General features: G+C 37.9%; 1 protein-coding gene across 1 annotated transcript in view; it reads right to left on the bottom strand.

The window, feature by feature from the left end:
• The window catches only part of RFC1 (replication factor C subunit 1), a 77114-nt gene that overhangs the window by 47898 nt on the left and 16468 nt on the right, over nt 1-12748 (bottom strand). Inside the window, exons 2-4 of the mRNA XM_032272020.1 lie at nt 12492-12620; nt 7399-7474; nt 5164-5286 (exon numbers count right to left, since the gene is read on the bottom strand). Of these exons, the coding sequence (XP_032127911.1) occupies nt 5164-5286; nt 7399-7474; nt 12492-12620 (328 nt within the window). The remainder of the gene's footprint in view (nt 1-5163; nt 5287-7398; nt 7475-12491; nt 12621-12748) is intronic.

The raw sequence follows: 12748 nt of genomic DNA on the forward strand, positions 1-12748 counted from the left end.
TTCAAAATTCTAAATTTATTTTTTATGCAGAATTTCAGTGTACAAATTAATATTAATTTTTGAACAAGTATAATCAAAGAAATATAATGCTCACTTGAAGGAAATTTTCTGCCTTAATCATTCTAGGTTTCCCTGAAAACATTTAAGAGAAGCTCTCTATCATATACAGAATTTATACCTATTTGTCTGAAATACAAAACTGTGTGTCTCTAAAAGTTAGCAAAGAGAATGTTACACAGATCCCCAGGAATATTTTCTGCTGCTAGTTCCAAAGTCACAAGTCACTGTTATTACATGGTAACCCGTAACCTAGAGAACACAACATCGCCAATTTTTTTCCCATTTAACACTTCTCAAATAATTATAACTTGAGCAGCACTAACTGCCTCAGGAATTATGTGCACAATTAAAATTACCGGTCAAACAATTCAAGACAGGAAAAACCCCCACCATTTTCGATCAAACAGCAGGCCATGATGAAACCATAACAAAAGGTCAATCTTTGCCAAACAAGGCTCAAGGTCTCTCACTTCATTAAACAGATAAAAGTAAATATATTTACCCAGTACAACAAGTATTTGGGTTTTTACCAACCTTGAAGAACATTTTACTAGAGTCAATAGTTGGCTACAAAGATATTTATAAGCAATTCCTTCCTTTTCTTGTAACTTGGGAAATTAATGTGGCTAAATTAGTTTTTAAAAATCAATAAATCCTAGAAGACAGATTTAATCAAGGTGATGATGAAAAATATTTCTCCTGGAGTGAAACAGAAAGCCTAAAAATCTGTATAACAATAGTCTAAAAAGGTAGCTATATAACAATATGAGCAAAAATACCTGAAACCTATATTTTTCCTAAATCTGTTTTTCATTGTTTATAAAGCACTATGCAATAGAAATAAAATGCAAGCCACATATAAAATTTAAAATTTTCTCATAGTCACATTTTTAAAAGTAGAAAGAAGTGAAATTAATTTTAACTTCATATTTTATCTAACCCAATAGATGTAAATTATTAGCATTTTAAAATGCTATCAGTAACAAAAAATTAACAAAGTATTTTGCCTTTTTGTGTAGGAAGTCTTCAAAATCTGTGTTTTTACAAATAATTTTTTTTTTTTTTTTTAGTGTGAGTCTCACTCTATCACCCATGCTGGAGTGCCATGGCACCATCTCGGCTCACTGCACCTCCGCCTCCTGGGTTCAAGCAATCCTCCTGCCTCAGCCTCCAGAGTAGCTGGGATTACAGGCACCTGCCATCATGCCCAGCTAATTTTTGTATTTGTTTCACCATGTTGGCTAGGCTGGTCTTGAACTCCTGACCTCAAGTGATCCGCCTGCCTCGGCCTCCCAAAGTACTAGGATTACAGGCTTAAGCCACCACACCCAGCCTTTAAAATAAATTTTATTGTATATATCTAAAGTATACAACATGATGTTAGCGGATATATAGATAGTAAAATAATTACTATAGTGAAGCAAATTAACATATCATCTCACATAGTTACTCTTTTTTATTTTTGAGGCAAGAGCAACTAAAACTCATTTAGCAGGAATCTCAAATACAGTAAACTTTATTCACTATAGTCCTCATGTTATACACTAGATCTGTGGACTCGTTCATCCCATGTATCTGCTGTAATATTCCATTATTATATATACCACAATTCCTTCATCCATCCACCATCAGACACTTAGGCTGTCTCCATATCTTGGCTATTGTACATAATGCTGCAATGAATACAGAGTGCAGATAACTTTCTGAGGTGGTGATTTCACTTCCTTTAGGTATATGCTCAGAAGAGAGATCACTGGGTCATATGGTGGCTTTATTTTAATTTCATTGGGCTTCTCCATACCGTTTTCCATAATGGCTACACCAATCTACATTCCCACCAATGGTGTACAAGGTTCCCTTTTCTGCACACCCTGAATAACATTTGACATCTCTTTACTCTTTGATAATAACCATCCCAATGGTTTGCATTTCCCTAAGGATTAATGATATTAAGCACATTTTCATATACCTGTTGGCCACTTTTATGTATTCTTTGGAGAAGTGTCTATTCAGGTTCTTTGCCCATTTTTTAATTTGTTTGTTTTTCTACTGTTGAATTTTATGAATTCTTTATATATTTTGGGTATCAACCCCTTACCAGATATATGATTTGCAACTATTTTTTCCCAAACTGTAGGTTGTAATTTCATTTTGTTGATTGTTTCCTCTGCTGTGTGAAATCCGTATTTTACATTTACAGCATTCTCAATTCAGGCTAAGCACATTTCAAGTGCTCAATGGCCACAAATAACTAGTAGTTCCCATAATGGACCACACAAATCCATAACATAAGTGAGCCAAATATCATTTCCAAATTTCTAAAGCTCAGTTACAAAATAAACGGAAAGCCCTAAGTATCTAAACAAATACCAAATGTCTTTAAAGGCAGATGTAGGCTTATAATAGTGTCAAAACATAAGAATAACAGTTAATACTTATTGAGCATTTACTACTTTAGACCCTAAGTCGGACCCTATTTTAAATGCTTTTCAAGGATTATCTCATTTGATTGTCACAAAGGCAGTTGATATAGGTACTAGTAAAGTCTCCATTTTACATATAAGTACATTAAAACACAAGGAAAGTTAAGTAAAGATTAACCCGGGCCATGCTTTTAAACAGTATACATGCTATGCTGCAAGAAAAATGCCAATAGAACCAAAGGTTGTTTCTGAAATCAGAGTACAGAAGAGAAGTAAGAAATAATGAAGAAAAAATTATATCTTTTGGAATTAACAGGTTTTTTAAAACTGAATCATGTCATATGATAACTTTTCCACAAGAAGCTCCAATCTCCAGATAAACAATACAGTTTTTGATTCAAATTTTTATTGTTAAACTATTAGACGAATATTGGGAACATTCATTCTATTTTATGGAATGAGGTATTGCCCAATTCTATTACACACACACACACAAACACACACACACACACACACACACACACACACACATTTATTAAACCTTATACTGGCAATATAAAACAAAAATGTTTATGACCTAATATTGAAAAGTATGGTTTTAGTTTAAAGGGTAACGAAAGTATTATTTTAAGGTCAAGGATTTTCCAGTGCTTGAAAAGCTGTACTTTTCTTTTTTGAAACGCTTATATTTGTGATTTTATTATGCCAATCTTATTGTGGACATTTTTTTAATAGTCTCATTCTCTTACATGGAGGAAAAGGCTATCTTCCTCCCATTCACCTATCATTTCAAACAATAAAGTATGAAAAGATAAAACAGGCAATAATAAAGACAGCTTCTTCCCAACATCTCAATTCTAAGAAAACAACAGAATAATGCATAATACTGACTTCCACCTTAGACAGGTACATCACACCCCAAGTTTTTTAGCTAAAACAAGGGGACAATGTTTACTTTCACATGTACAACAGCTACCAGCAAAATGACACAAATACTGCCTAATGTTCATAAAAAGTTCAGATAAAAAGCTAGATATCTCTTCAGAAAATAACATTCAAAAATTGCTCATCTTAATGAATGATTTGATACAGAAAGAAAAAAAATTCCTTCTCTGAAATAAACAGTTCCATGTGAAAGAAAATCTGTGATCACAGCTTAAATTGTCTGACCTTTTTGTTTACTTAAAATCGAAAGATAACAACAGCCTTGATCCACAGTTGAAGGCCATGGCTGGCTGCACACTAACTTTGACGTTTTTCAGGGTGTCACTGGCTGATCACACCACCTTCAGTTACATAACAAACCTATCACCATACTGTTCTTACTCTCCCCTCCCACATATTCAAAACTTCACAAAGGTGGCCAGAGGTAAAGGGAAGCCTCTTAAGAGTTCGTTTGCACAATGTGCCTGAGCAGATATTTAGCAACAGCACAAAAAGGTTAAGTCAATCAGCCACCTGCCCATAACAAAGAAACATCTCAGTTTACTAAAACTTTTCCAAAAAATATGTTCATAACACTTATATTTTGTCTTTGATATTCTGAAACAATTTCATCAGTAAATGTTTCATATAACTTATAAAGTTCACCTATGGATTTTGTTTTTCTTTTTATTTTTTCCTTTTGCCTGCAAACTGTACGTGTCAGGCACTGGGTTTGGCCCTTCATGTACATCTTCCCATATTATTCTGGTATGGTCTCCTCTAAGGGTTAACAACATTACAATAAAAATGATTTCGCCACTAAATCTGAGTTTTTCTTCTAGAATGACAATATAACTCTGGAATCCTTACATAAAAGAACAGTATCCAGCCAGGCGCAGTGGCTCATGCCTGTAATCCCAGTACTTTGAGAGGCCAAGGCAGGCGGATCACGAGGTCAGGAGTTCGAGACCAGCCTGACCAACATGGTGAAACTCCTTCTCTACTAGAAATGCAAAAATTAGCCAGGCGTGGTGGCACGTGCCTGTCATCCCAGCTACTCAGGAGGCTGAAGCAGGAGAACCACTTGAACCTGTGAGGCGAAGGCTGCAATGAGCTGAGATCATGCCATGCACTTCAGCCTGGGCGACAGAGTGAGACTGTCTCAAAAAGAACAGTATCCCTGTAACAATTATTTAGATGACAAAATTTTTAAGATTAGCACACAATTATTTATAAATGTCCTTTGCACTTTGATTACTCTTAAAACAGATCTAGCAGAAATAAATTTAAGTACAAAACAATCTTTTTTAAAAAACCAATACTTAATGTTTTAGTGTCACCAGAGAATATAAAGAATTCAACTCACATCCATGCTAAATAAATCATAATGTGAGTAATCACCATACACTTAGATTATGACTTTAGCATGCCAGATTAAAAACTTACATTATAAAAGTAGTTCCAAAACAACCCAGTACTATTTTAATATGTGATTCAAGATTAAGCTTCAACTTATATGATTCAACATAGAGTACTTAAAAAAAAAAAAATTCCAAGGGCCAATTTCCCTGTAATTGATCCTTAATCCACAGGAAATGCCAAAGATGATCACAGCCTTCTCTGATAAATGTAACTCAACAAAGCAAAAAGGCAGTAGAAATTCCATTCACGGTGAAGGAAGTACATTTAGACACCAACAAAAAAACTCAAGAACATTAACACACACTGCATCTCACATACCACAATGTAACCTTACCTGTTTCTGAAATGTATGTAACAGGATCCTGCCGTGAAATGTTACCGGGTTTAGAAGACACTGGCGTTTTTTCTGGTTGCTTTTTGGCGTTTTTTACCTGCAACGTCTCCTCTGACTCTGAGTCTGTATGTGAGAGAAAAATAAAACAAAACTTTAAAAAGAACTATTATAGTGCATTTTTAAAGTAGTCATGGTGAACTGATGCCTCAAGGTCTTTTTCAAGGCACATGTCTTCTGTGAATTCTCACAGGTTACTTTTACTCAGTGTTAAGCCTATGTATTAGTTTTCTATTGCAGCTGTAATAAATGACCACAAACTTAGTGACTTAAAACAACTAACCCACTAAATTTATTATCTTCCGGTTCTGGAGGTTAGATTGCCAATATGGGTCTCACTGGGCCAGTCAAGGTAGCAGCAGGGGTATGTTCCTTTCTGGATACTCTAAGAAAGAATTTTCTTTGCCTTTTCTAGTCTCTAGTGGCTGCCAGCATTTCTTGGCTCAAGGACCCCTCCATCTTCAATGCCAGCAATATCAAGTGAGAGCCCTCATGTTGCCATCTCCCAGATCCTCTAACCTTCTTCACAGTTAATCTCGCTCTCTAAACCCTTCTTCTGCCTCCTTATGCCTTGTGACTACTGAGTCCACCCAAATAATCCAAGATAATCTCCCTATTTTTTTTTTCTCCTTTTTGAGACGGAGCCTCGCTCTGTTGCCCGAGCTGGAGTGCAGTGGCATTACCTCAGCTCACTGCAAACTCTACCTTCTGGTTCAAGCAATTCTCCTGCCTCAGCCTCCTGAGTAGCTGGGGCTATAGGCGCATGCCACCACACCCAGTTAATTTTTGTATTTTTAGTAGAGACAAGGTTTTACTATGTTGGCCCAGCTGGTCTGGAATTTCTGACCTCAAGTGATCTGCCCGCCTCGGCCTCCAAAAGTGCTGGGATTACAGGCATGAGCCACCGAGCCTGGCCTAATCTCCCTGTTTTTAAGGTCATCTGATTAGCAATCTTAACACCATCTATAACTTTTATTTCCCTTTGCCATATAACCTAATATAGTTACAGGTTCTAGGAATTAGGCTGTGTATATCTTTTGGGGCCACTATACTGTCTATCACAGCCTAATCTCCCAGGACACTTAAATATAAATCAGGAACAAAGTGTGAGTACCTGGCATAGAACCTGGTATAAAACACATGTTTCATGAACTTTAGTGTCCCTCCTCTTCCCCTCGATCATGCATTTATAAATCCTGCCACACTGTAGTAAACTGTTTCAAACAAATTTCCAGTTTCCCAACAAACAAAATTCCAGGGAATAATAATAGGGCCGCGTGCAGAGGCCCATGCCTGTAATCCCAACACTCTGAGAGGCCAAGGAAGGTGAATTGCTTGAGGCCAGGAGTTTGAGATCAGCCTGGGCTACATGGTAAAACTCCATCTCTACTAAAAATGCAAAAATTAGCTGGACATGGTGGTGCATACCTGTAGTTCCAGCTACTGGGGTGGCTGAGGCACAAGAATCGCTGGAACCCAGGAAGCAGAGGTTGCAGTAAGCCAAAATCACACCACTGCATTCCAACCTGGGCAACAGGCCAAGACTATCTCTAAGTAAATTAGCTAAATTAAATTAAAACACATATATCACATTCAAAATAAGTTTGACAAATGCTGCATACTCTAATGTTTTCTGAAGGAATCAATAATACAAACATATTTTGGTTCTGATAAGTTCTATAGTAAAATGAAATTGTTTGAAATTTTACTTGAGCATACAGCCCTCTTCTCACAACTCTTAACATCACAGAGAGCTATGTGTCTCAGAACATAGTTTATGTATTTTTAATTTTTTTTTTTTTTTGAGATAAAGTCTCACTCTGTCACCCAGATTGGAGTGCAGTGGTGATCTCAGCTCACTGCAGCCTCTGCCTCCAGGGTTCAACAATTCTCATGCCTCAGCCTCCCGAGTAGCTGGGATAGCAGACGCGTGCCACCACACCCAGCCAATTTTTGTAATTTTAGTAGAAACAGGGTCTCACCATGTTGGCCAGGCTGGTCTCGAACTCTTGACCTTCAAGTGATCTTGGCTTCCTTCAAGCCCATCTTGGCTTCCCAAAGTGCTGGGATTACAGGCGTCAGCCACCACACCCAGCCTCAGAACATAGTTTAGAAAGCCCTATTCTACGGGATATACAATAACTTTAAAACTTTAAAGCTCCTCAGAAGAAATATTACCTGAATCATAGATGATCCTCTTTTTCTTGTTTGGTTGCTTTTGTTTAAGGTCATCCTCTTTACGGGAGTTATTTACCTAAAAACATCACAGCATAATTAGAACTTAAAGAAGCCCATATAATTATCCTTTTTTCTTGGGCTCAGTCTTTTTAACCAGGGGCAATTTTGCACCCCCGCCCCCAGGAGACATTTCCAATGTCTAGAAACAATTTCACTTGTCACGAATTCAGTTAGGGAGGTTCACTGTCATCTAACAGGTAGATCAGGAATGCTACTAAACATCTTACAATGTACAGCAAAGAATTATCCAGCCCTAACTGTAAATAATACCGTTGCTGGGCTAAAAATAGGCCAGACAATAACTGTACCACGATGGGAAAAAAATAAATTATAGAAAAAGCTATATTATTATTCGGCTCCACTTTCAACACTAACGTATGTATATAGCAAAGAATAAAAGGGTATCAGATAATACAAGGCAAGTACTTCCTAAAAATGAAGACAGAAACAGGAATAAATGCTAAGCTAGTGGCCCACCACTAACCAATGGCTATTAGAAAACTAAATAAAACCAATGCAAAAGGTATTATTTATATTTTGTAGTTAAACATCACATTTCTAACATATTCAAATTTTCTCAGAAAGCAGAGAGTGAAAAAACTGATTATAATCAATTACATGGTAGAAATAGAAACTATTTCTATTGGCCGGGCGCGGTGGCTCAAGCCTGTAATCCCAGCACTTTGGGAGGCCAAGGCGGGTGGATCACGAGGTCAAGAGATCGAGACCATCCTGGTCAACATGGTGAAAACCCATCTCTACTAAAAATAAAAAAAATTAAAAAAAAAGAAAGAAACTATTTCTATCCATTGTAATAAAACCTCAAATGGCCAGGCACGGTGGCTCACCCCTGTAATCCCAGCACTTTGGGAGGCCAAGGTGAGCAGATCACTTGAAGTCAGGAGTTTGAGATCAGCCTGGCCAACAGGAGGAAATCCTGTCTCTACTAAAAATACAAAAATTAGCCAGGCATGGTGGCAGGCACCTGTAATCCCAGCTACTCCAGAGGCTGAGGCAGGAGAACTGCTTGACCCTAGGAGGCAGAGGTTGCAGTGAGCCAAGATCATTCCACTGCATTCCAGCCTGGGCGAGACTCCAGTACAGCGAGACTCTGTTTAAAAAAAAAAAACTTCAAAAACATAAGAACAATCAACTAGGTTGCAAGAAAATGGAAGAAGTAAGGAATTATAATTGACATATACCACTGGATCAAGGACAGAGTCAGAATCAACTACAACAACTCAAAACTAAGAGAAGAAGGTATCAAAGAAAGGAGAAAACCACAGAAAGGAATCCCAAATTCTGCCTGTAAACCTTACCCAAACCTCTGGCTATCTCCTGAACTATACATGTGTGGAACAACTCCTACTGCTTTAGCTAAGGTTAAAAAAATTGAATAAAGATTTCAGCTGCTGCCCATTACAAGGGAGACAAAGAGTTTAGAGCATGAGTACAGCCAAGTTCAATGCCTGATAAACCAAAAGAATTAACACTCTTTGAAGGAATATAACAGGATCCAAAGTCCCTATACTGCATCATTCACAATGTCCAAGATAAATCCAAAATAACTAGAACATACAAAGAAAGAGGAACTGTGACCTGTGGAGGTTAATTTTATGTGTAAACCTGACTGAACCACAAGATGTCCAGATATTTCATCAAACATTATACTGGGTGTTTCAGCTCAAGATGTTTTTGGATGAGCTTAATATTTAAATCAACAGATTAAGTGAAGCAGATTGCCCTCCCTGATGGCATTAAGCCTCATCTAATCAGCTGAAGGCCTGAAAAGAACAAAGGCTAACCCTCTCCTGAATGAGACAGAACTCCTCCTGCCTGACTGCCTTAGATCTGGGACGTCTCTGGGATACTTTCTTCCTGCCTTTGGACTCCAACTAAAACACCAGCTCTTTTTTTTTTGAGACGGAGTTTCACTTTTGTTGCCCAAGCTGGAGTGCAGTGGCATGATCTCAGCTCACCACAACCTCCGCCTCCCAGGTTCAGGCAATTCTCCTGACTCAGCCTCCCGAGTAGCTGGGGTTACAGCCATGCACCACCACGCCTGGCTAATTTTTTGTATTTTTAGTAGAGACGAGGTTTCTCTATGTTGGTCAGACTGGTCTTGAACTCCCGAACTCAGGTGATCCACCTGCCTCGGCCTCCCAAAGTGCTGAGATTACAGGCATGAGCCACCACGCCCAGCTAACATCAGCTCTTTCTACTAATTCTTTGTAATAAATCTCTCTATGTATACATACACATACATCCTATTGGTTGTTTCTCTACAGAACGCTGACCGTATAATATAGCTTTTGGTACCAAGAAATAGGGTACTACTGTTAAAAAAAAAAAACTAAAATACAGAAGTGACTTTGGAATTGAGTAGAGACTAGAGACGTTTTAAGGTACATGCTAGAAAAGGCCTAGACTGCAATAAAGGAACTGCTGGTAGAAATATGAATGCTAAATGTAATATCAATGAGAGCTGATGAAGAAATGAGAAGATCAATCAAAGAAGCCTCTTTCTTCTCAGAGAATACATACATTATCATGAACAGAATGTTGGTATAAATAAATATGAATGTTAAAGGCCAAGCTGTAACGTTTTAGATGGAAATGAGAAAGAGACTATTGGAAATTGGAAGAAAGGCAATTCTTATTATAAAGAACTTGGCCAAGTTGTGTTCTAGTGCTTTGTGAAAGAGGAAACTTGTGAACCATGAAATCAGATATTTAGCTGAGGAGATTTAAAAGCAAAGTGTTGAAGACGCGGGCTGAGTCCTCTGACTATTTATAGTCAAACGCAAAAGGGAAGAGATGAACTAAAGAAAAAAACTGTTCAACAAAAAGGGACCATAACTTGAAGATTTGTAAAATTCTCAACCTGTCCATATTTCAAAAAAGCATGTTCTGGGCTGGGCGTGATGGCTGATGCCTATAATCCCAGCACTTTGGGAGGTCAAGGCAGGCAAATCACTTGAGGTCAGGAGTTTGAGACCAGCCTGGACACTATGGTGAAACCCTCATCTACAGAAAAAATACAAACAATTAGTCGGACATGGTGGCATTCGACTATAGTCCCAGCTACTCTGGGGGCTGAGGCAGGAGAATCACTTGAACCTGGAAGACAGAGGTTGCAGTGAGTTGGGATCGCGCCACTGCACTCCAGTCTGGGCAAGAGAGTCTGTTTCAAAGAAAAAAGACAAGACAAAGTGTGTTCTAAAGAGAACAGCAAGAGAGTAGCTGGAGTATCTCTTGATAAAGAGATTACGGGATTACATAAGTAAAAACACTGTCAGTTTGAACTGAAGAGGATGGAGAAAGGACAAAAATGAAGGAAGGCTGTCAGATTTCTGAGATTCCAGTGACAGGACAACAGGGCTATTCTTCAAGAAAAGGGAAGAATGGCCCCAAAGGCAATTCAGAGATCAACCATCAGAATCACCTCTTCAAAAGATGGAGCTTGGTTTCCACAGATCAGAAAGCCCAAAGCCTTGTGGGCAGGATGGTCTAGCAGAGCTGCAGCAGCAGGACAGCCGCCTATGGTTGTAGAGGCAGAGCATCAAGCCAAAGAGGATTATTTTCAAGGCTTAAGTTCTAATGGAATTTGCCTTGCTAGGTTTTGGACTTGTTTGGGATCCATCACCCCTCCCTTCCTTCTGATTTCTCCTCTTTAGAATGGTAATGTCTATCGTATATGCCTGTTCTACTATCATGTTTTAGAGGCACATTCCTTATCTGGTTTCACAGGTTCACAGCTAGCGAGAAATTTTGCCTCAGGATGATTCATACCTCAAGTCTCACCCATATCTGATTTGGATGATATTTACATGAGACTGTGGACTTCAGACTTGATACTGAAATGAGTTAAGAATTTGGGGGCTGTTACATTGGAGTGAATGTATTTTGCATGCAAGAAGGACATAAATTTTGGGTGGCCATGGATAGAATGTTATGTCCTGAATGTCTGTGTCCCCAAAATTCACATGTTGAAGCCCTAACCCTCAGGGTGGATTCACCAGCCTGGAGGTGGAACCTCTAAACAAGTAATTATGGATAAATAAGGTCATAAGGGTGGGGCTCTGATCTGACAGGATTCGCATTCTTATAAGAACAGACATCAGACTGCTCATTCAATCTCTCTCTCTTTTTCCACCGGAGTACTCAATCTCTCTCTCCACCCATACACACTGAGAAGTTACGTGAGGATATAGTAAGAAGGCGGCCATGTACAAACCAGGAAAAAAGCCCTCACCAGACACCTAATCAGCCAGCACCATCAATTCTATAGTATTTTGTTATGATGGCCTGAACTGACTAACACATGATCCAAAGAATCAAGACAAAAGGCACTTAATAAAGACCAATCTTGATATAACCCAGATGTCAGAATTAGCAGACAAGAATTTTAAAGTAGCTACTGTAACTACACTCAAGGACATAGAGAAACTAAAGCTATGAAAAAGAAAATGAAAATTCTAGAATTGAAAAATACAATATTTAAAATAACAATTCACTAGATAGCCTTAACAGCAAGTTGGCGATAAAAGAATCAATGAACTTAAAGACAGAAAAAGAGAAAGCACTCAATCTGAAAAAAAGACTGATAATATCAAAACTCTAACATTTATGTAATTGTAATTCAAGAAAGAGAAAAATGAGGCAGAAAAAATATTTGAAGAAATTATAGCAAAAAGTTCCCAATTTTGATAAAAGATATAAATTTACAGATTAAAGAAGCTCAGAAACCCAAAACACAATAAACACAAGAAAAATCACACTCAGGTACGCCACAGTCAAACTACTGAAAACCAAAAATTAAAAAACAAGAGAGAGAGATAAGGGAGGGAGGAAAGGACAGATGGAGAGAGAGAGGCAGGGAGAGACAGAAAGAACGAACAGCCTCATTACTTCTCCTCTTCCTGCTAAATGAGTTGAAAGCTACACTTACTCAAGTTTCCCAAGATATAAAGTATAAGAACTGAGCTTATTTTACATTTCATACAATGCAAAATTTTACCCGGAAAACTAACCTTGATTTCCTTTATTCCTTTCTTTGCTTTCAAAGTTTCTTCATCAGACTTTGTTTTCTCACTCTTCTTTACTGTTTCACTTACAAGTTTCTTTCCACTTGGTATTACTCCAAAGAATTTCCGAATGTCCTAAAAGCAAAAACAGGAGATTAATGAATAAACATTAACTGCATACAATAATAATTTCAATTGTAATTTTTACACACACACTGGCTCACCCTGAGTAATTTCTCCATATCATCATAGTTCCATGAATA

Source organism: Sapajus apella, unplaced genomic scaffold (genome assembly GCF_009761245.1).
Source record: "Sapajus apella isolate SASKATOON/1434 unplaced genomic scaffold, GSC_monkey_1.0 scaffold5, whole genome shotgun sequence".
Lineage (NCBI taxonomy): Eukaryota > Metazoa > Chordata > Mammalia > Primates > Cebidae > Sapajus > Sapajus apella.